This window comes from Raphanus sativus, chromosome 2 (assembly GCF_000801105.2).
Source record: "Raphanus sativus cultivar WK10039 chromosome 2, ASM80110v3, whole genome shotgun sequence".
Taxonomy (NCBI): Eukaryota; Viridiplantae; Streptophyta; class Magnoliopsida; order Brassicales; family Brassicaceae; genus Raphanus; species Raphanus sativus.
In genome coordinates, this window is record NC_079512.1 from 30,119,474 (window position 1) to 30,142,603 (window position 23,130).

At 37.1% G+C, this 23,130-nt stretch overlaps 6 protein-coding genes across 7 annotated transcripts; 1 reads left to right on the forward strand and 5 right to left on the reverse strand.

Annotated features, from left to right (window-relative positions):
* Window positions 1-140: 140 nt before the first annotated feature.
* On the reverse strand, window positions 141-2,878 carry LOC108842970 (scarecrow-like protein 13). Of its 2 annotated transcripts, none has more exons than XM_057003030.1 (2): window positions 2,761-2,878; window positions 141-2,053 (listed from the first exon to the last, which is right to left on the reverse strand). In XM_057003030.1, the coding sequence occupies exon 2, from the start codon at window positions 1,993-1,995 to the stop codon at window positions 346-348; it is 1,650 nt and encodes a 549-aa protein (XP_056859010.1). In that variant the 5' UTR covers window positions 1,996-2,053; window positions 2,761-2,878; the 3' UTR covers window positions 141-345. The 2 variants fall into 2 exon arrangements, with proteins under 2 accessions (XP_056859010.1, XP_056859012.1); XM_057003032.1 differs by lacking the exon at window positions 2,761-2,878 and adding an exon at window positions 2,211-2,306.
* A 3,355-nt stretch (window positions 2,879-6,233) lies between these two features.
* On the reverse strand, window positions 6,234-8,083 carry LOC108816705 (uncharacterized). Its single transcript, XM_018589276.2, has 5 exons — window positions 7,453-8,083; window positions 7,166-7,360; window positions 6,925-6,993; window positions 6,730-6,813; window positions 6,234-6,623 (listed from the first exon to the last, which is right to left on the reverse strand). Exons 1-5 carry the CDS (start codon window positions 7,951-7,953, stop codon window positions 6,444-6,446), a joined length of 1,029 nt encoding a protein of 342 aa, XP_018444778.2. The 5' UTR covers window positions 7,954-8,083; the 3' UTR covers window positions 6,234-6,443.
* A 363-nt stretch (window positions 8,084-8,446) lies between these two features.
* On the reverse strand, window positions 8,447-10,323 carry LOC108816695 (protein WHAT'S THIS FACTOR 1 homolog, chloroplastic). Its single transcript, XM_018589267.2, has one exon. The coding sequence runs from the start codon at window positions 10,164-10,166 to the stop codon at window positions 8,904-8,906; it is 1,263 nt and encodes a 420-aa protein (XP_018444769.1). The 5' UTR covers window positions 10,167-10,323; the 3' UTR covers window positions 8,447-8,903.
* A 4,326-nt stretch (window positions 10,324-14,649) lies between these two features.
* LOC108839407 (uncharacterized) lies at window positions 14,650-15,354 on the reverse strand. The gene is made up of 2 exons (XM_057004309.1): window positions 14,894-15,354; window positions 14,650-14,797 (listed from the first exon to the last, which is right to left on the reverse strand). The coding sequence occupies exons 1-2, from the start codon at window positions 15,352-15,354 to the stop codon at window positions 14,650-14,652; spliced, it is 609 nt and encodes a 202-aa protein (XP_056860289.1).
* A 3,369-nt stretch (window positions 15,355-18,723) lies between these two features.
* Window positions 18,724-20,468, forward strand: LOC108840665 (L-lactate dehydrogenase B-like). The gene is made up of 2 exons (XM_018613493.2): window positions 18,724-19,353; window positions 19,760-20,468. The coding sequence occupies exons 1-2, from the start codon at window positions 18,745-18,747 to the stop codon at window positions 20,201-20,203; spliced, it is 1,053 nt and encodes a 350-aa protein (XP_018468995.1). The 5' UTR covers window positions 18,724-18,744; the 3' UTR covers window positions 20,204-20,468.
* A 197-nt stretch (window positions 20,469-20,665) lies between these two features.
* LOC108827970 (cytochrome b561 and DOMON domain-containing protein At4g17280) lies at window positions 20,666-22,405 on the reverse strand. The gene is made up of 3 exons (XM_018601502.2): window positions 21,579-22,405; window positions 21,214-21,468; window positions 20,666-21,129 (listed from the first exon to the last, which is right to left on the reverse strand). Exons 1-3 carry the CDS (start codon window positions 22,212-22,214, stop codon window positions 20,821-20,823), a joined length of 1,200 nt encoding a protein of 399 aa, XP_018457004.1. The 5' UTR covers window positions 22,215-22,405; the 3' UTR covers window positions 20,666-20,820.
* Between the last annotated feature and the right edge of the window lie 725 nt (window positions 22,406-23,130).

Sequence of the window (23,130 nt, forward strand, 5' to 3'; positions counted from 1 at the left end):
ATCAGACAGTACATAATCTGACCTGTAGATTTTGTCTTAATATTATTTTTCAACTTCATAACCTTTTGGTTCAGCCGCCACTTGACTCTACAGAACATTATTGAACAATGGTTTAATTCAAGCTTTGGTTTAGCACCCAATCCCACAACAAAAGCTAATTTACTGTAGAAATAAAAACAACCACCACCAGGTTTACTTTGTATACAAATATATATAACTAGTTGACTTATATAGTTTTTGTTACAACTTAAAAACAACATTGCACATCCTCAAAACTTTACATGCGACAGATGTGTGTTTTGTTTGCTCTTGTTCTTCATTCACTGTCAGTTAACCACCATGTCCTTACATAAAGTGGTTTGGGTTTGGTTTCCAGGCGGAACATGTAGCCATGGGTCTCCTCTTCCAGAAGAGATACAGCGCTCCTTCACTTTCTCCTAGCTTATAGTTTTCGTCATAACCTTTAAGCATCTCACTCGCTGGAAAAGCTGCCGATGAGACGACCGGCCAGCCCATGAACCCAGCCATCATCATCCTCACCCTCCACTTCCCAAGCACCTCGTGTCTCTCAACTCTCTCCCCTTCCTCGCACGCTATCATGTTCACTATGTCTCTCGCCACACAGTGCTGCTCCGCGCTGATCCTCTGCTTATCATCCCTCGGCCTCGCCGCATCTATCGACTCGAACATCGCCGTGTAGTAATCCAGCGTCTCCACGAACCTCGAGAGGAAGGGAGAAGTGTTGGTGTTGGACTCTTGCTCCACTAGCGTCACGAGTCTCGGTCCAAGGCTCTTGATCAGATGGAGCAGCCTGTCTCTGTGATTCTCGACGCTCACGCTCTCGTCAGGCATGTGGTGCAGCACGTAAGGGAAGTTCACAACGACCGCAAAGCCAGGCTCCACCCCGAGGTGCTCCCTCTGCACCTTGCATCCTTCCATGATCGCATCGTGGAACTGAAACGGTACACCGCACGACTGCGCCATGTTTGCGAGCTTCTCACCTACCAAGTTAAGCCCTCCACCACGAGCAAACCTTGACTGCGAATCATCCACACCGGTAACACGTAGCAAAGGCGGTCCACCGGGGCGTTTAGCGAGCTCGTTGATGAGAAACATGTACTGCGACCCCTGAGCGATCTGGAAATCGATGATGTGGACTCTCTTCTCCCCAGCCACAGCTTCCAAGATGGCGGCGTTCGCAGCCGTGTACGCGAACTTCCAGTAAGGGCAGATCTCGTAGAGAACTCCCATGTAAGACATGAGCTCCCTCCCCGTCGGTTCGTTGCATTTCAACGCTCTGTAGATATTGCCACCGGTGCCTTGAAGCCTCGCCCTAAGCCCTTCCGCCATGTAAGTGCCTAGCCGTTGGATCGGACTCCCCGAGACAGACACCATCTGCTCCAGAACGTCGATGAACCCACACGCTGTAGCCACGTCACCTTCGTCGACCGCTCTGGCAGCTTCCACGAGCACCTCTTTCAAGTCCAGCTGCGGAGTCAACGCCAAGAGCTCCTCCCAGTTCCACGACTTCCCAGCAGCGGGGCTGAAGCCTGAGTACTCTTCGACTTTGGGATCACCGCTCAGCAGCGAGACCTCGAGTTCCCGGATCTTGCTCTTGAACCCGGCTTCGTCGTAGACGTGAGAAGAAGACGCGCCGCTCAAGGGAGATCCGTACATGTTTTCAGGGGAAGGATGGAGGAGGTCGGAGGAGATGCAGGAGTGAGAGTGAGAGTGAGAGGCCTGAGGAGAAAACTGGCTTGGACCAGACGTGATGCTCACGGAAGGGGACTCGTAAGAAGGAAGAGGACCAACAGAAGCAGTGGAGGATTCGAGAGTGAAGAAGCTTTCTTTGGATGGGGTGGTGTCAGAGAAGGCATTATTCTTATTCTTCTTCTTATTATTATTGTCTATGACTTGGAACTGAGGTGAACAGTGGACTTGAGGATACAGCATGTGCAGTCCAGCCGCACTGTGATGTTTCTGAGACGTTTGCATTTCACCGTCTGATCGATTGTCTTTATCTTAATGTAGCTCTCTTTTGTTGGAACAGAACCTGTCAGAGAAGTGGACAAGTGAGCTACTAACAGAGTAAAAGCAACTTAAAGACAGAAACTTTAGGTTTGTCCGTAGAAGTGAAAAACAGAGTCTAGTTCCCAAAAAAAGCGTCATCTCCAAACAAACTCAAACTATGCGACAAAAAAAGTACTCACATCCCCTTCGATGTCTGCTCACGAGTCGCAATCAAATCATAGGGAGGGGTAAAAAAAAGATCTAACATCTTTCAGGAACAAAGATCCGTTCTTTGCTAACTGCATAAGATTCACGTTACCAAAAAAAAATAGAAGCTTTACACTCTCTATCTCTCTACAGAAACCAAATCTGTTCAAAAGGTGTTAGAGTCAAACCCTAAATCAGGGGTTCAACTATTGTATTGAAAATAATCAAATTCAGGTTTAAAAATCATGATTTTACACATTCATCAGCAAAAAAAAAAGTTTTATACTTTAACCAACACAACACAAGACATAGACAAATTGATATTGACTTCTGTGTATAAACGAGTCACATCCTTCAAACCCAACAATCAGAAATAAATAACCATCAGAACTAAGATTCAAAAACCCTTCATGATCAAAGGCCTAAAGAAACAACAAAACGAGCAATTTTTTTTTAAAAAAATACAGAAACAAATTGAACTTAATAGTTTGAGATGAGAAATAAAAGAGAAAGGAGTGTGCATAGATCATCAGGGAATCTAACCTTAAGGAGAGATAGACTGGATGGATTTTTGTCTGATTGGGGAGGAGATTGTTAGAAGGGGACAGAGAGATTGCTTTGAAGAGTCAAAAATCAAAGCTTGTTGAGGAAGAAGAAAGAAGAAGAGGATATAAATTGTCATGGACCTATTAAATACCCTTTCTGTTCCATTTATTTACTTAAGATGCCACTATGACCTTTGACTTTTGGACGGCAGTTTGTAGCTAGCTATCCACTGTTTCTTCATTAATTACGCTTGTCATGATTACTTATTTTTCTCCTATAGTTTTCATTAATAGCCAAAAATACTGAATTTAATGATATAGAGATCGCATTTTTTTATCTCTTAGGTTTAACACCCTCAGATAAAGTTAATTATAGTAAAATGTAGCATGACAAAATGTTGTGTTTGGAATATGGAAACATAATAGCATGTACGCATGGGCACCGAGTTTGGAATATGGAGTAGTATTCGTGATCAGTTTGTTGGTTTGCTTCTATCTAGACAATTTTAGATATCTCGACTTTCGGATATCCGAAATTTTTTAAAATATTCATGGATTATGTAATTTAATCTATCAATATATTTTTTAAAGAAAATAATATACAACATGCAATTAGATCATCTTTAAAAAATACCAATTTAGAATAAAATAATAAATATCATACTAACATGCCTAATAAAAAAACTTATATGTCAACACTTGACTCAATATAATAAATTAATTAGATATGCAATAACCAGATCAATTTTTTTAAAGAAAAACTTAAAATAAAAATTAACAAAATTGTATCATAAAATATGTATAGATATAATAATTCTATACACAACTACATTATATTTTTGTAAATACACGGATTGGATAGTCCGAAAAATAATAATTGTGATTTATTTAGATTTAAGTATACCACATTTTACCATTTGATTCGAAATTTTACGGATTTTCTAACATTTTTAAATTGAATCAAATTGAATAACGGATCAGAGTTAATATCGCTAGAAGCCGCTGAATCGTGTCATGCCTTCTACCGTTCTTCTCCATCCAAGTCGTGTGAACCGCAACTTGGAAAACATACCTCGGCATAAACTGTTTAGTACCTGAAACTGTGCTAGTCGATAGTAGGCTCAGAACTTCATCCCATATGCAGGTGTAGATTCGTCCCATTAGCTAATTGATTGACATTTTTGGGTCAAATCTGAGACATTTATGAATATTCTATATATTTATACAAAAATGTTTCGAGATTTAAATTAAAATATATGAATTCGGGGAAATCTTTCGTCTATGATATCATAAAAGTATAAAACTACATAGAGCTCCAAACAAACACGCTACTTTTATAACTAAAGAAAATGGTTCATACCAAGCTTGTGGATACCAAAACAAATGTGACGTCTGAGAAGAAAAACTACATACATTGCCATGAGCGTGTAAGAATATAGTACTCATAAGGTACCGAAGTCGTATACTTTTAATTTATTTTAGCAAAAAATAAGGTACCGAAGTCGTATACTTTTAATTTATCTTTATGCTTTTTGTTTGTATATATAGTAAAACCAAAATCGGCCGTTGAAATTTGTGTTGAAGACTAATTGGTCATTTTTATACATAATGCTCTCTTAACTTGTCAATATCGTCTATGAGAAACAAATATGTGCTCGCTTGGTATGCTCTCTTGTGATCTTATCGAGAGTTTTATGTATCTCTAATGAAAAGTTGTTGACAATCGATAAAGATGTTTTTGTGTTTGGTATTATTAAGAAATTCATGACCTAGATTATATGCAGTAGTTCGGGACAGACACAAAAAAACATGTAAAATAGTGAGTGTCACATTTTCTACAGCAGAAGTTCAAACTTGCGACTCTGAATACTTTTCCATATGAATAGTAACTAGTTAGCTATCCCTATACACTTGTCGAGCTATTTAAGTTCCAATCCATTGTACAATTCTGTAATCTTCAGATTTGTTGTTAGAAGAGTGGAAAAGATCATAAAAACGAATGTGTTTTGAAATCTTCGTAAAGATGTATGCATAGGCCGTAATGTTGCATATATTTAGATTATTATACTCAAGAAAAACAAATAGCCATTGGTTATTTTCACCGTTCGCAGATTTGCTCTGGTCTTTGTAATTCTTGTCTTTCTCCCAGATACGAATTTTCAACGGGCAGACTTTTGTTACATCTCCATGTTCTACATTTTCAGAACACATGGAGGCGCATAGAATTTGTAAAACCTTGTACGGAGGTCGGATGGCAAAATAGTAAAAAGGAGAGTCACGTGAAGGGTATAAGAGGAAAGAGAGAGAGAACGCGTTTGCGTTACATCACATATCACGTAGGAGGAAAAATCCAGGGCCTAGATATTAAGGACATTCGTGGAACCTCCTAATCTCCTCTCACTCTCTGACACCTGTCCTTTTCCAATTATGTTTTTTGTAGTTAATATTGTAAAGAGATGTTTGGCTACAAAAATGTGATTTGCATGGCAAAACTATGCCCACAGATTGTATCTTGGAAGGCTGAAGAAACAGAAACAACATGACTAACTAGAGAAACAAATCTTTAAATTAACACGTTTTCTTTTTTCCTTTTCGCGTTTTCAGAGAAGATAGAAAGGTAAAAAAAAGTAAAAAAAAAAGAAGAAGAGGGATGTGGTAGAAAAGTATGATTTGTCGGTCCTATTTTTCTAGAAATGCTATCTCCTATACCACTCTGTCTCGTCATTTATTTAGGACACAACATTTCCTTCCGACAAAACTTGAACAGCTTGAGGTTTTGCAAATAAAATAACTAATAATGTTCCATTAAAAACAACTTAAAAATCAGTTGCCTCCTCTGTCTAATAGTATTCAGCTATAGTTTGAAGTTTCTAAGAGGAATATTGCAACTCCGTTTTACAAGTATTATAATTATCATAACTCTGGATGGACAGAAGAACATGACTACTTTATTTATTCGCTTTGCCAATCCCTCTTTTTTGTCCTATAAAGAAAGACTAAAGCCAAGAGAAAAAACAAATGTAAATTGTTGGCACAAAGGCAACTTCTGTGAAACTGTAATCAAGAAAGAAAGGCTGACGTTGTTCAAACAAGAAACGCTTACGTAGGAGCCAGAGACGTAATAACTGTCAATCATCAATGGATACCATTCTTCTTTAAAAATATCTATGTTCTAACGATAAAGCATGGGATCAACATTTGACCAGAACCTGGCAAATTAACAATATTCCTCTTATCTAATCCTCATATTTAAGTTATGTAAAATTGTATACTCGTATTGGAGCAGTTGTTACTTAGGTAAATGTCATTGTTAGCTGTATAAAAAAAATAAGATAATTGGTAAAACAGTAGAACCTTTTTATTATAAAACTTGTATATTAACAACATACTAATGATGGTTTTATCATGTGGTCATCAAATTGAGAAGAACCGAATGCAAATAAAACAAATCTGATATCTCTTCATATATAATACATCATTAATACCTTATATCTTATTTAAAAAATATGTATTCTATTTTACAACAGTTTTTTTTTAGCTTGTTCAACTCAATACTTGGATCATGTCTACACATGATTCTACCAAAACCATAATACCCTCTGAGAATGAGAGCAAGAGACGTAACATATACCAAAGTGGAAGAAGGTGCAAGCTTACATTTTGATGCACTTTTGTTTGACCTCAAAACATTCTCCCACCCCTATGCCATCCTTTGCTCTCCTCTAGTCTCCGTCCTGCCTTTCCCTCTGAGCTCCTTGACATCTTCACACTTTTTGAACTCGATTTGCCTTTACCTCCTGTATTTGTTACAGTGCTTCTCCCTGATAAGCTCTCTTCTGCTGAATCCACCCTCTCAAACTCCTGTGCAAGAAGACATATCAAAAGTTTTTAAGTATTGTCTCTCTTGTAAGCCAGTAACCAACAACTTGACCTCTTTGTTTCTCAAGGTTAAGAAGCAAGTAAGTACCTTGGGCTTCGTCTTGGCGTAAGGGGTTAAGCATGGATTCAGATCTTCCAGAGCCAATCTATCAGGGCTGCCTGAGCTGAATTCCTGTTATGAATTCAATAATATAACGAGACCATTGCACCAGTATAAGTTTGCTGTTTCCTAATTAAGACTCTTCAAAGTCCCCTACTTTTGATCCTAATTTATTTTGCTTACCAGAGAATCATAGGAAGACGTCTGTGCTTGCCAGTAACAGCTTTCTGATATGTACTTGTTCGCCTTCACCTGATAAGAAAGAACCCAATTGTGTTTATTATATCAGACAGTAGTAACTATACTAAATACTTCCCAAGAGTTAACCATTAATTATACTCAAGATTCAAAGTCCCATAGGCTCGCTACAACACAGGACATCAACAAATCAAAGAGCATCAAAGAGCAGCAGAAGTAAAAGTACCTCGGCAAGGTCTTGAGCAATGCATTGGAGCTGGCCATTGAGTGAAAGAACCTGCTTTTGAAGGTTAGGGATGATCTGCCTCGCCTCATTCAGCTCCCGCATTTCGCTGTTCATCCCATCTGGAAACAGAACCGCGCTTTTCAGCGACTTTATCTCCTCCCTTTGCTTCAGACACAGATCCTTCAACTTCTCCACCTGCCCAAAAAAAATCTAAACTTTATCCAAAAATCCAAAATACTAATCGATTATGTTGCGAACCCATTAATACTAATCAGTAAAGCTATTACTTCTCGATTCTTCTCTTCAAGCTGAAACTTAAGCTCAGAGATTTCAATCTCCTGGTCCTTGTTCATGCTCAGGAGCTCCCTCTCGCTTCTCAGAACCATAGAGAGAGTCCTCGTATTGTTCCCTTTAACCTCAGTCAAAGCCTTCACCTTTTCCTTCTCCTTCCCGAACAGCTTCCTCTGCAGCGTTCCCAATGCACTCTTCCCTCCTCCTCCTCCTCCTCCTCCTCGAACAGCATCGAGTTTCTTGAGTTCGTGGGGAATCAAAAGCTCGACCCTTTTACTCTTGGGATTAGATTTCTTCATGTCCATGAGCTTCTTCATCATCATACAGGTGAGGTTTCCAGGATTAGTGTCCGGTTTAGCTGTTTTGGTTAAGTAGGAAGGTTTGGATCTGACGATGGCCTTGTTGGATTTGAATTCGGCGGAGGAAGACGGATCCGATTGGATTGAGGAAGTTACGGATGATCTTGAATCGTAAGAGTTGTTGTATCGAGCTGCCATTTTTTTCTGGGGTAGGGAGGCTCGAAGAAGAAGGTTGTAGTTACAAGGGAAGGAGGATCTGTGTGTGTGTGTGTGATTTTGAATTTGTGGGAAGACGAAGAAGCAGAGGGAATATTTGGCTTCTAGTGTTACCCACTCTCTCTCTTCAAATTTTCAAATTTGGTTCTTTGTTTCTACCTAAAGTGGACTTTTCCATTTGTGTTGGGCCTGTGATGGGCTAAAAATGATTTTAACCGTTTTGTGTGTGTGTATTCGAATTTTGTCAACCGTTCAATTTAGTATTCCCTCTATTCCAAATTATAAAAGGTTTATATTATTTTAAAGTATAAGATGTTTTAAAGTTCTAAAATTAAACTTTAGATTTATTAGAAATCGTTCAACCAATAAAATTTATAGTCTTTTTATATTTGTTTGAATGATTTTAAAATTATATTTTTAAAAATGTTTTTTAGAAAATATACATTTTTTAATCTTAGTGCATTCAACCAAAAGATGAAGTCAAAGGAAGAATACGACTCGGTAAAATACATGAAGTCAAGGAAAACATTTCCTCTACAACCATAGAAAAACATCAACAAAAACAAACAATACAAACTAATATAGTACGTTTTCAATCAGTTCATGTTTCAAGTGCGTGCAAAGGTCTTCACTGAGTTACTGGACCACGTTCACGAGGTATAAACACACTTCCCAGACACTATTCTTAGAGGAGAAAACATTTAACTCAGCCAACTCTTCCCTCTTTATCGTGGAATTTCCAAAGGAGATAATGATCTTTAGGGAACGCTTGTCATATCTGAGACATTAGGGAACGCTTGTCATTTCTGAGACATTGTACTTTTGCTGTAAGCTACGGACATCCCAATATGCGCTCTACAACAAGCTGTCTGTCCCAAGAGTCAGTGAAACTATTCTCAGCGCATGATGTATTCAACTTTACCAAAATGCTCTTATTGGGTGTCACTGAAGAGAATCTGATAGAACCTTTTTCTTTCTTCTGGATCAAACATACCGCCTGCTCTATCCCCACGGTTCTCTTGTTCATCAACATCGTCATCCCCATGGTCAATCCTGTCTCTCTTTCTCCCCACAGACTTCACAAATTCAATACCTTTCTCTCTCTTCTTCTCTAGATTAGCCAAATACCTCCTCCGATTGTACTCATACAACCCCTGCTGCATCAGCTCCCCAAATTTATCCTTGACAACAACGAGCGGGTCCTTGTGAACCAACTCCGACCCATCGTACCCTTCCCTAAGAAGCACAGTGTGAACCTGATACTTGTTAGAAACGTAGAATATCCCCGGATGCTTCAGAAGCAACCCGTTTAGCTTCTCTGGCAACCCAAACTCCTTCTTGAAATGACTCAGCTTCACCATCGACAGCTTCTTCCACAGCGTCAACGAGAGCAGCTCGTGCACCATCCCAACGCTTCTCTTCTCACTCTCCTTCTCACCCTCCACAACCTCCCCATGTTCTCGATACGGAGATACGTAAGGAGACGCGTTAAACTCCAAGAACCTCTCCCACGGGTTAGTCCACGTGGTGGGCAAAGAGCAAGAGAAGCTAGGCTCGTTCCCCTTCCCCGCCGCTGCTGCTTCCACAGCGGAAACAGCCAGCTCAGGCTTCCAAGACAAAAGCTCAATCTCCATAGAACTCTTTCTACCGCTATAATTCACCAATCGAAACACATCCCCATACTTGGCCACAATCCTAACAACATAATCATCCCCAAACCCAAAACTCCTTTTCAACTCATTAAGCTTCATCACATTAAGACGCTGGTCAACGCTCATCATAAGCAGCTTCGCAAGCCTATCCGCCAACACAGGCTCTTGGGCCTCTTTAACAAGCTCCTCTTCTTCCACGAGGGCCATCATGGGCTTCGTCAAACGACAGTAATACTCATCTTCGTCAAGATAGACATCGAAACAGCAAGGGTACTTCTTAAGCCAGTTCAGGGCCTTCCCTTGGAGATCGAGAGTTTTGAACTTCTTCTGTAGAAACTTGACCGGTGCGACCTGGTTAGGACATCTCAGGATGATGTTTTTGAGGCGGCTGTTGACTATCCATCTCTTGTTGCGCGAGAGAGCGGATTCGAGGTCGGGGTCTTTCCTCGTTGAAGGAAGCGAGAATCTTCGGATTATTAAGAGTGGGATCGACTTGGTGTGATGCTGGATTGCAGTCGAAGAAGAACCCAAAAGCCTAATCATGTCAGTATCGATGCTTTGAAAAGGAAAGCAAACTGAAAGCTTGCACCTTTAGAGTGGGGAAGCAATGATTGGGTATCAGAGGAACACAAAAGAATGCCTAATTACCCCTTAGAAATGACGAATTGGGCTGGGATTTGACGAGGGAAGAGGTTGTGGAGGAGTGTTGGCTAAACCGGTTCAATCAAAATTAATCACATCATATACTAAACCAGCTTTAATTCCTAATTGGTATGTGAGAGCAAGATCTTGTGGTGGTGGGACACTCTCCTCTCACAAACCAACAACTCCACTTTCAAGAATTTGAATAGATTTTGTTAAAAAATATTGTGACTCTTAAAATCTATACTATTATTTGACAAGTAATTTTGCTTTTTTTGTTATTTTCTCCATGATTTTAGGCTATTTTTGTTTTTTATCAATATTTTAGTGAATAATTATATAATTATTATTTAACTGATTATAAATTATTGAATTAATATTATAAACATTATTCAAAAATAAAGGGAAAACGTTTTGGAAAAAAAAAATTCATGTATTTATTTTGTGTTTATCTAACATATTATTTATATCTTAGATAATAAACAATTTTTTTTAATATAATCATTATAATCTACACAACTATTTGATAGTATCTTATTTATTTAATATTAATATTATATTTGAGAAGTGATTTTGTTTATTTGTCAGCTTCTCCATGATTTATGTTATTTTTGTTTATTTTTCAATATTTTAGTGGATATTTATATAATTTATTTTTTAAATGATTATAAATTATTGAATTAGTATTATAAACATTATCCAAAAAATAAAGGGAAAACGTTTTTGAAAAAAGAAATCATGTATTTATTTTGTGTTTATCTAATATATTATTTATATATCAGATAATAAACATTTAAAAAAATATAATCACTATAATCTACACAACTATTTGATATTATCTTATTAATATTATATAAAATTCTTCTCTTATATGCCATTAAAGGAATATATCTATTTTTGGTATTAAAGTTTATATATATTTTTGGATTTTGTTAATATAAACTCGTAGATAGCATATAAATTTTATTATTTAAATTTATTAATGTGTAGTTTTTCTAAAATATGTTTTCTAACATTGTCAATTTTACTTACCATAATAGCTCATGTTTATGTTGTTGTACCAAATCAATACTTGATTAAATGTCTTATAAGAAACATACAAAATACAAGTTTGCAAACAAGAATATAAATATTTAAAACATAAGAGATCTCCTAAACATTTTGAAAACATTGGTAAAATTATTTATTTACTGTAAATCATAATTTATTTTAAAACAAGACAATTTGAAAACATTGGTAAAATTATTTATTTACTGTAAATCATATTTTTTTAAATATACTCTTTATATATATGTGGAAATAATATCTATATAATCTTTATATATTATGTAAAAGTTTAAATTGGTTATCCAATATATTTTATGGTTGCTATAAAGTCTTAATTCACCTTTAAGGAATAATTAAATTAATTACATATATTTAAAACGAATTTTAGTGGTTTAATTATTATTATAAGATAAAAGTAGTTTATATTGTTCTATCCAAATAATAATCTTACATATTTTTTAAAAAATATAAATTTCTGAAGTTTATTATATGTAATACAAAGTATTTAAGTTATATAAAAAACTTTGCATATATATATATATAATTATTTAATTTATTATTAAATATGTGAATGTATGAACAGTAATTTATCATCATAGTATTTCAATTTAATAATATATCATTATGTAAATATTTGTAAAAATTATTAAACCCACATATATGGGAAAAACACCTAGAAGTTAATATATTATCAGTTATTTTATTTGATGGTGGTATCTTGATTTTTACCTATATGCTATTATTTGCGAATTGATTTTTCGCAACGAAATTTTCACGTTAAAAGTTAGAGTGGTTAATGGAGTTTGGCGCACAAAATCTGTTCACCAGGTTTTCTATCTCTTTCTCTCTCTCTGTATATAGCTAAATTAAGCTATTTATACTTTCCCGTGTTCATTTATTCACTTTCTGCTCGCAGCATGTTAACGATATCCTCAGTTCCCATTGATATTTTGGAAACTAAATTTTGGTTTCACATGTTATGTAGATTGAGATCTTGAGGAATAAAGGTCACTCGTACTGGGAGATCATCGAGAAGGGCCAACTTGTGGATGAAGAAGGATTCACAAGCGGAAAGGGAGTATCTACCCATGTAAAAGTTGCACAACCACCTACTGGTGTAGAGCTCTTAAACGTCGAAGTATTCCTAGATTTAGAAACATTAAAATTCACAAGCGCGTTAAGTGTATGAGGCTAGGAAGATTTTGATGGCAGTGGATGCAATTACTTCTTGAACCCAGTAAGCTAATTCATTTATTTTCAGATCATTGATAAGTGGCCTATTATTAATTCTTATTATTCTTCTGCGTTAAGGAAATCATCCGGAAGGCACTAAAATTACTTCTTCTACATCATCTGATTTATTCATTCTTTTCTAGTCAAGGATGGAGGAGATAAAAGTATGAGGCTAGGAAGATTTTGATGGCAGTGGATGCAATTAGTCAGACGATGAGGCAATATGATCCAAGACCATTGATATGCGGACCATGCAAACTTGAACCCAGTAAGCTAATTCATTTATTTTCAGATCATTGATATGTGGCCTATTATTAATTCTTATTATTCTTTTGCGTTAAGGAAATCATCCGGAGGGCACTAAAATTACTTCTTCTACATCATCTGATTTTCAAGTTAGTGACTCACGCGAACACAGTTCCATCTGGAGGTGCTTTGGTAATTGTCTCGAACGACCCATACCTCAACTGTTATGTTGCCAGTAAGATCAAAGTGCAGTACCAGTCAATAAAAGTAATTGTTCCATCTCAAGCGCTTACAGGTCTGATACCTATACCATTGCATAGGAACAGAGAGGTAAGTGATTTTATTAAGTGTTTGTTTCATATTATTATTAAATCTTTAGTAACACTGTTTTTGTATTGCTTAGGTGCGTGATGATGAGAGGCCGCACAACTATCATAACCGCGCAACCAGTTCAAGGCTAGGCCAACCACATAGATTGGTTGGATGTTTGATTTACTATCAGGGCTGTCTGATTTCCTATTATAAGTTTGTTGATTTTCTATTCTGATATGTGCCTGTATAAACTTCCCAAGAGTAACAACTCGGTTAACCCTTCATTATACTCAAAGATTCAAGTCCTATAGGCTAATGATAGATTCATAAAAAGTATTGTAATCTTTTATTAATCCCCCTTGATTTCATCGTTTACAAGAAGAATGGATGATCAAAATGGAAACAGAAACTATTAGACAACCGAGATAGTAGTTACTGGAGTTGTTCCTAGACCGGCCTATATTTCCCCTAAAAAATCCTTTTAAGCTTAAGGTTACCTCTCTGGCTAACTGACTCAACTAACTTCCATGCTTAACCCCTTGTGCCAAGATGAAACCCAAGGTACTTTGCTTCTTAACCTTGGGAAACAAAGAGGTCAAGTTGTTTGTTACTGGCTCACAAAGGAGAAAAGAGTTAAAACTTTTGAGATGTCTTCTTCCATAGAAGTTTGAGAGGGTGGATTCAGCAGAAGAGGGCTTATCAGGGAGAAGCACTGTAACAACTACAGGAGGCAAAGGCAAACCGAGTTCAAAAAGTGTGAAGATGTCAAGGAGCTCAGAGGGAAAGGCAGGACGAAGATCAGAGGAGAGCAAAGGATGGCATAGGATGAGTTGAACAAGTTAAAAAGACTCTCGTGTAAAATAGAATACATTTTAAAATAAGATAAGGTATTATATAGATGAAGAGAGATCAAATTTGTTTCATTTGCATTCGATTCTTCTCAGTTTGATGACCACATGATAAAATCATCATTATATTATTGTTATTAGAGATGCTTGATTTCTATTAATAGAGATCATCAAAAGACATACAGAATACAATAGTTTTATAAAGAAAAAAAGAAAGTTCAAAACGCTAACAACTGTTTTAATCGTTATATTTTATACAGCTAACAATCACATTTACCTAAGAGCATATCCATTCCCACTCCATATTCTACTCCATTTATAGAGTAAATAGAGTGAGAAATGGAGTGATGAACAAAAAATAAAAGCATTACTCTATAAATGGAATAATGTTTTTATTTTTTGTTCACTACTGCAAAATGGAGTGGAGAATGCAGTTGGGTTGGAAATGCTCAAATAGCAAACTCCTCAAATACGAGTATACAATTTTAAATAACTTAAACATGAAGATTAGTTAAGAGAAACATTGTTAATTTGCCAGGTTCAGCTCAAATGTTAATCCGATGCTTATCGTTAGAGCATCGATATTTTTTTTTAAGAAAATGGTGTTCGTGATAAACGAAGTAACAAAAGGAAGCAAAGGTGGGGATCCATCCATTCTGTGACTGCAGTTTCACAGAAGTTGCCTTTATGCCAATAATTTACATTTGTTTTCTTTTCCCCGCTGCTGCTGCTTCCACAGCGGAAACAGCCAGCTCAGGCTTCCAAGACAAAAGCTCAATCTCCATCGAACTCTTCCTCCCGCTATAATTCACCAACCGAAACACATCCCCGTACTTCGCCACAATCCTAACAACATAATCATCCCCAAACCCAAGACTCCTTTTCAACTCATGGTGAAGCTTTAAAATTTTAGCTTTAAAATTTTAGCAAAAAAAAAAAAACTCATTAAGCTTCACCATCACCACGTTAAGACGCTGGTGAACACTCATCATAAGCAGCTTCGCAAGCCTATCAGCCAAAACAGGCTCTTGGGCCTCTTTAACAAGCTCCTCTTCTTCCACGAGGGCCATCATGGGCTTCGTCAAACGACAGTAATACTCATCCTCGTCGAGGTAGACGTCGAAACAGCAAGGGTACTTCTTAAGCCAGTTCAGGGCCTTCCCTTGGAGATCGAGGGTTTTGAACTTCTTCTGTAGAAACTTAACCGGTGCGACCTGGTTGGGACATCTCAGGATGATGTTTTTGAGGCGGCTGTTGACTATCCATCTCTTGTTGCGTGAGAGAGCGGATTCGAGGTCGGGGTCTTTCCTCGTTGAAGGAAGCGAGAATCTTCGGATAATTAAGAGTGGGATCGACTTGGTATGGTGTTGGATCGCAGTGGAAGAACCCAGAAACCTAACCATATCCGTATCGATGATCAACTCTAATCGAACAAATTGAAAGCTTGCAGCTTAGAAATGTGTTCTTAGATGGGTATCAGAGGAACACAACAGAAACCCTAATTACCATAAGAAAACCCACGACGAATTTAGCCTGAGATTTCACGAGGGAAGGAGGAGGTTGTGGAGGGGTGTTGGCTGCTAGACCGGTTCTTCAAAATTAATCAGATCATTATACTAAACCAGCTTTAATTTCTAATTTGGTTTGTGAGCGCAGATCGCGTGGTGGGAGACGAAGACGTAAGGGCCATAGAAAAGCCTCTTTAGATTAAAGCCCATTGACTGCTTGATACAAAAGGGAGATTTGAATGGGATTTTAGAATTTGACAGCAACGAGGGGACTTCGCTAATCACTTGGCCTCTGGACAAGTGGAGAGCCACCTAATTGTTGGGGGCTTCCTTCCATTGATGTTGCTCTTGCTAACATGAAACCTTGCTCACTTAAGAAGTTAGTGAAGGCTATAAAGTATAAACGATGCATTGATGGAGAATTACTGCTGAAGTAGTTTGGTTAGGAGTTGATCTTATTAGATAAAATAATATTGTATAGTCCGGCTTATGTTAAACCGAGTCTATTAGTTCGGTTATGATCAAAATGTGATCAAACCATTTCTCTTTATCTCTCATATATAAGAGAGCTGTAACTTTCTTTTTCGGTCAATTCAATAACAAACTTTCTTTTTTATTAGATCTCTGCCATAAATGGCTCCACCGCCATTGGCTCTTCGAAGTTCTTAAAGAGCTAGGCGATATAGCAAATAAAGAGTTTACCTAGTCGCGGTAGAACTCTAGAAGCAAGCACGATGTACCGTATCAGCCAAACTTCTTTTTTTTTTCAGCCAAACTTTTGTGAACTAGTACGAGGCGTCTGAGGCAAAAACCATTGGAACAAAGGAGACTCCTTCGATGGTATATGACATATTGACATACTGGCGGAATGCTTTTGCAACACGATACATGGGGATCGGAATGAAGTGTTTGGTGAGGGCGGTGGAAGTAAAAGAAGCGTCAATTAGTGCGCATAGGAAGAACATAGAAAGTTAGGTACTTCATACTTGGGATCGTCAACATGAGGAGATGCATGCATGCATGGCTCTATCTCATGATTCTCATCACAAAGATGGAAAAGATTGATGAATGGAGAGACAGAGAATATTCTATAGGATCAATAATTGCATCCCTTTCACTCATCCTTCTTCTCAGTGTGCCACACGTGAACTCATTCCCACCTTACATTAAAAGCACTTAATGTGAAGGATAAAAGAGTTAAATTACCTTTTCGCACTTGATAATTAAAACCAAGTTGATTAGCAATAATATTGCATTCTTTGTCGGTTGATGCACAGGTCAAACTATCAACTTTTCTTTCTTGACAAGTAAAGATGACTCTTCCAAAATTTTGTCCTCCATGCCAATCCTCTTAAATTGCATAAAAGCCAACTAGTATTAATAGCATGCAGCTGCATTGTCAAAAGTTATTATACGTTAATGTTTGGTCTTAACTAAATTGAAGACTCGGACCTTTATACTATTCAATCTTCTTGATCTTTGCAATAGCAAAGTTAGCAAGTCGTTTAGACCGATTCTAAGTAATAATTTTACCATTTCAACAAAAACCCACTTTTGATTCTTTCCAGGGTTTCGTTAATAGGATTCTAAATGCTAAAACCATCTAGAGAAAAAGAATTTGCTATAGCAAACACCCAAACAGTGGGCCGAGGTCTGTTTCTAACAGTAAACTATATTAAAATAAATGAGACTTGAACAATACGTTAAGATAAATAGTATCTCTCTTCTAGATTTAAATAATTGATATTTTAGCTTTTGTCTCTATATTAGAAAAATTAATGTTATAGTAAAAAGTAAAATATAAATCAAAATATAAAATTATGATAGTTTATTGAAAACAAATAAACTATTAAACTAACTAAACTAAAATAAAAATAGATAAAAAAATGTTTAACTGTTCTTAGTATGCGTAAAATAGAAAACATTATTTCTAAAAAAGTACAGAGGAGGTTCAAATCAAAGATACGTATTAGATAATCTATACTATTATTTGCGAAGTAATTTTTCGCAACGGAGCCTCCACGTTAAAAGTTAGAGTGGTTAATATCGATACTACCCTTAATGAATAAAATATATAACTAATCTAAAAATAAAAACGAAAATTAATTTATTTAATTAGATAATTGATTAAAATTAAGAATAGTAAGATTTATCCAAAATCTAAAAATATATTAAAATATAAATATAATTCCTATATGTATGTTGTGTTGTTATCTGAATTTGTTTTAAAAATATAAAGTTGAAAACATAAATTATATAACTAAATATTAATCAAATAATTTTTTTAATTTTATATAATTGAAAAAGAATATTAAGCTAAAAATAAAAACGAAAATTAATTTATTTAATTATATAATTGATTAAAATTAATAATAATAAGATTTATCCAAAATCTAAAAATATTTTAAAATATAAATACAATTCCTATATGTATGTTGTGTTGTTATCTGAATTTTTTTTATAAAATATAAAGTTGAAAACAAAAAGTATATAACTAAATATTAAACGAATAAATTTTTTAGTTTTATATATTTGAAAAGAGAATATTAAGTGAATTTCAAAATTTATTTCTATATAATAAATATGTGTACAAAGAAATTTCAAAAAAAAATATAATTAAAGTGTAAGAATTTTCAAATGAAATAAAATAATAATTTATTATCATAGTCTTTTAGTTAGTAACGCATATATTAATGAGTAACTATAAAATATTTTGTAATTATGATTTAATATAATAAAACCCAAACATAAAAATGAATTTAATCTTTATGAAATCAGATAACTCACTAAAACTGATATAATAAACATATTATTAAAATAAAAAGATAATTCATATACAATTTTGTTATTATCCAAGAATATTATTAGTAAAGATTAAAAAATGATTTCTATATATATATTATCATCTAAAAAGAATATCTTTCAATTATAAATAAAATTAGTTGCAAAAATATATAGTGAAAATATTTCTACTATATATATGAGAGCTTTCAAGAAATTAACGAAATAATGAATATATGTATTTTAGTACATAAATTTCATATATAAATAATTTGATATTCTATTAAAAACTTAAAGATCATAACCAATAACTTATCATGATATTTAGTTGGTAATTGTAAAATGATTAGGCCCGCTTGAGCGGGCACAACACCTAGTTCTGAAAATAAAAAGAGAAAATTTTAAAATGTGATAATTATTCCTTTCCCCCTATAAGTACACTTCCCACTCAGACATTCAAATCCAAACTAGAAAAAAAAACAAAGCAAGCAAGTTTGATTTGTAATGGAGAAGACCGTGTCCGTTTCATCGTTTGGTCCTGGTGGGTTGGATCTCACCAGCGCCTTCTTCAAACCCATCCTCAACTCCGATCCTCCCATCCCTTCCAACCGCTGCACCAAAATCTCCATCGTCGGCGTCGGAAACGTCGGAATGGCCATCGCTCAAACCATCCTCACTCAAGACCTCGCCGACGAGATCGCACTCGTCGACGCCAAGCCCGATAAGCTCCGAGGCGAGATGCTCGATCTCCAGCACGCCGCCGCTTTCCTCCCCCGCACTAAGTTCAGCGCCTCCGTTGACTACGACGTCACCGCGGGATCGGATCTCTGCATCGTCACGGCCGGTGCGAGGCAGAACCCGGGGGAGTCTAGGCTCAATCTCCTTCAGAGAAACGTCGCTCTCTTCCGCCACATCATCCCTCCGCTCGCTAAGTCGTCTCCGGATTCGATCTTGCTCATCGTCTCCAATCCCGTCGATGTGTTGACTTACGTGGCGTGGAAGCTCTCCGGTTTCCCGGTGAATCGAGTGATCGGGTCTGGTACTAATCTCGACTCGTCTCGGTTCCGCTTCTTGATCGCAGATCATCTCGACGTCAATGCTCAGGACGTGCAGGTCAGTTCCAGTTGAATATTTCAAATAGTTTTTTTTCAGGATTTTTGAATTCAACCTCTATATATTATAGCTATGTTTAGGATCTATTTTGGAACTCAACTCATTTCAAAATCAGTTAATAATATAGTTTATGTATTTTAAATATCACATTAAAATACAAGAAATTGATTTAAAATACTTTTTTTGTTAACCAATTTAAAATACTTATTTCAGATAATAATTCATCAAATATTGGTGTTGAGACTTTTCAGGTCATTTTCTGATTTTCAAATCTTTTGGCCTTCGGGTTGGGTTTTCAAATATACCATGTAGGATGATTTATTCCAAATTTTTTTAATGCCTAGTTTGTACAGTGTCTTCATTTCATTTTGCTATACGATGATTGATCAAATGGCTGTTGTTGTAGGCATTCATAGTGGGAGAGCATGGAGATAGCTCGGTGGCGTTGTGGTCAAGCATAAGTGTGGGAGGCATCCCTGTGCTAAGCTTCTTGGACAAGCAACAGATCGCTTACGAGAAACAAACCCTCGAGGACATTCACCAGACCGTCGTTGGCAGTGCCTATGAAGTTATTAAACTCAAGGGCTACACTTCTTGGGCCATTGGCTACTCTGTCGCCAACCTGGCTCGCACCATCCTCCGGGACCAGCGTAAGATCCATCCAGTCACGGTGCTTGCACGTGGATTTTATGGTGTTGAGGGTGGTGACGTATTCCTCAGCCTCCCGGCTCTGCTTGGACGTAACGGTGTGGTGTCAGTGAGTAATGTGAATATGACTGATGAAGAGGCTGAGAAGCTGCAGAAATCGGCAAAGACTATATTGGAGATGCAGAGCCAGTTGGGACTTTGAGCATCATCTCTCTCTTTATCTGCTTCAATATTTATAATTTTGTTTTCTTTTCTTTTTGAATTATGATCATCCATCTCACTATGCCAGTATACCACGGATGTTTTCAAAATATGTGTTATGTAAATGCTTGTTAATGCAGAATAATTCCAACTCTTGAGTTCGTTAGATCTTTGACAAAACAGAAGAATGATGTGATGAGAGGGTAATGTTTCTGCACACTTTGTGTGTCAATAAGATTATGATAAGTGATTTGCGTAATGCAGCTTCAAGCAATGTTGTTGATAAAATGATAGAAAGCCAATTTTTGGAGCATGAAAGATTGTTCTTACGTATTAGGTAATGTCTCCATCTCTGTGTCTAAGCTATATTGAGTATTGTCTGGCCTGCGTCTTTTAGATTATGTATGTACACCTCCTTTAGTGTCGATAAAATAAAATGGCATTGTTATTTCTCTGTTCAGAAGGGAAAATAGAGGCTAAAGCCCCACTTCTCAATAAAATCATAAATGCAAATGGAAACTCGACATTAACCTACTGAAAATGGATAGATAAGCAGACAAACCATTAAAAAAAACACTCTCTATGCACAGAGAAAAGTAAACAACTCTAGTGCTAGTCTTAAGCATACTGAGACCGAGTGCCGTTGGATGCTCCATGCGGGACCGATTTAGCAGATTCCTCTAGTTTCCTTCTCTTAATGACCACATACCAAGTGAAGGGTTCGAGCAGAGCGGCCACAATGGCGAGAGCAACGATGATACCAGTGTAGGCGTTTTTCCACTGCTTCTTAGGATTCAATATGTCTAGCCCTTTGAACACGTTAACCACCCCCAGGATGATCAACGTGTAGCCTATGGAGTGGTGGTATATGTTCCAGTAGAGCCTGTGTTTGTGCTCTGGTTTCGGCCTCAGAAACATGGCAAACACCTAATATAGTAACACAAGAAAATGATTCATCAGCTGCTATATGTTTTACTGGTTTACTTTTGGGATGTGTATTAATTGTTATACCTGGACTGTTGCTAGGGAGAAGAGAGCAATCCCGATAGAACGGTGGGTGCTATATGTGATCCCTGGTGAGTCGCCACCTAGTTTGAGACCAGTGGCCCATCCCGCCACACCGATGATGTAAGCAGAAGCCTGGCAGAAAACGTGAATGTAGAACCAAGCAGGGTTTGCTGATTTGGCAACTCTCAAGTAGCGAGCAATGATTGCACCTACTGGCATCATGATTCCCCAGCTCACTCCGTTCAATATTCCATGTATCTATTATTATTAGTTAATTACCAAAACCAATCATGATTATTCTCTGTTTTCCGAATAAAAAAAAATAAATAAATAGGAAACAATGTCAACAGCTAGAAGAATCAACTCACGTTGCGTTTACGGAGCTTGGAACTCCCTCCAGCACCTCCGGCGGCTGCAGAAACACCGGAGACCACATTGAGAGTGGACACGGAGCGGACATTGTTGCCAGAAGTTGGATGAGGCAGAGGACTGTTCCCAGACATTGACCCATCTTGCCACACAGTGTTAATGGTTCCACCAACCTGTGGAAGACTCAGACTCGCCAACACAACCATCTCGTTGTTCTCGTAAGTCGCAGACAACCCGGAGACGTTGAAACTCAGATCACCCTCCTGTAGACTTGTCTGGTAGCTTCTGATAGGGGAAGTGTAAACCCTGACGGTGCCGTCTGACTGTGGATAAGCCACGATGGCCTGAGCTCCCACCATTCCCGTAGACGTCGGGTTCACGGCCCAAGCGACCCATTTGCCAGAGGTGAGCTTGGTGTGGCGGTAAGCGATGTGGAGGGTCCCGGTGGAAGAATCGTAAGTGTAGTGGAGGAAAGAATCAAGAAAAGGAAGGTCGTTGCAGGAAGCAAAGACGTTGTTGCTGGAGAATTTGTATTTGGAACATGTCTGAGCAAAGGACAGAGTAGTCATGGATATGGAGAGGACAAGAGAGAGACAAAGGGTTTGATTCAAGAACTTCATCATTGAGATGCTCATTGATGGGAAAATACTCAGATGTTAAGAGAAGCAGATGGTTGATGAAAGAAGAGGAGAGGAAGAGAGATTAAATATGAAGTGAAAGTGGGGTTAGCTTTGTTGGTTAAGCTGTCTTATAGAGAGATGGTAACTTTTCTATTACACTTTTTTAGTTCATATTATGCTTAGACGTTATCATTTGCCGTTTTTCTTCTTTTTAGTGTAAAAAATGTTTTATTTAAGAGAGTTAATGGTCTACACGACATTAGATGAATGCAAGATGCAACTATGGTGCTCCTTGTCTTTAAAAAAGGTGAGGAACAAAACTAGTTTACACAGGGTAACTAGTTGAAACTTCATGGGTTTAGTAATGGTGAGAAATGAGAATCAACAACAGCCGGTTCACACCTGTCTCGCCTCCCTTTGTTTCCACCAACTCAACTTCTTTACCATCACTTCTCTCTCTCTTTCTCTCTGTCTTTCTATGTATATTTTACAACTACTATTGGGTAGGTATCTTGAACCTAAAAGTAAGTAAATAATTGAATGTTTTAGAGCTTAATTACGTTTGGAGTTATTGTCTTGTACTTGCACTAACAGGCGGAACCATGTAGGAGTGTAATAAAAAAACGGAAAGGACATTGGAGGCAAAGAGGAGTGAATGCAGGTGAGCAACCTCACCGGTCTGTGAGAGAACCGTTTGCTAGTTGTTGGATTGGGTTGGGTTTGGTTTAGGGTCATTTGGTCAACATCTCAACTGCTACCATGTGGATGTGGGACCCTTTTCTCCACGTGTTGACTTAGTTTTTACCCTCGTAGTCAACCATTCTAGAGCTAAGCATCGAGCCTCACTGTTCATTATGCGTGACCCTCCACCAGAATGATCCAACAACATTTTATAATTTTTATTTTCTTACATTCATTATATACAATATTC

Coding starts and splice junctions, on each gene's coding strand:
- LOC108842970 (XM_057003030.1), bottom strand. CDS start 1,995: ATGCAAACGTCTCAGAAACATCACAGTGCGGCTGGACTGCACATGCTG.
- LOC108816705 (XM_018589276.2), bottom strand. CDS start 7,953: ATGGCAGCTCGATACAACAACTCTTACGATTCAAGATCATCCGTAACT. Junction 7,361..7,452: donor TTGAAGAGAAGAATCGAGAA/GTAATAGCTTTA, acceptor TTTTTTGGGCAG/GTGGAGAAGTTGAAGGATCT. Junction 6,994..7,165: donor TTGCTCAAGACCTTGCCGAG/GTACTTTTACTT, acceptor CTTTCTTATCAG/GTGAAGGCGAACAAGTACAT.
- LOC108816695 (XM_018589267.2), bottom strand. CDS start 10,166: ATGATTAGGCTTTTGGGTTCTTCTTCGACTGCAATCCAGCATCACACC.
- LOC108839407 (XM_057004309.1), bottom strand. CDS start 15,354: ATGGTTAGGTTTCTGGGTTCTTCCACTGCGATCCAACACCATACCAAG. Junction 14,798..14,893: donor GTGATGGTGAAGCTTAATGA/GTTTTTTTTTTT, acceptor TTATGTTGTTAG/GATTGTGGCGAAGTACGGGG.
- LOC108840665 (XM_018613493.2), top strand. CDS start 18,745: ATGGAGAAGACCGTGTCCGTTTCATCGTTTGGTCCTGGTGGGTTGGAT. Junction 19,354..19,759: donor TCAATGCTCAGGACGTGCAG/GTCAGTTCCAGT, acceptor CTGTTGTTGTAG/GCATTCATAGTGGGAGAGCA.
- LOC108827970 (XM_018601502.2), bottom strand. CDS start 22,214: ATGAGCATCTCAATGATGAAGTTCTTGAATCAAACCCTTTGTCTCTCT. Junction 21,469..21,578: donor CCAAGCTCCGTAAACGCAAC/GTGAGTTGATTC, acceptor TAATAATAATAG/ATACATGGAATATTGAACGG. Junction 21,130..21,213: donor TCTCCCTAGCAACAGTCCAG/GTATAACAATTA, acceptor TTACTATATTAG/GTGTTTGCCATGTTTCTGAG.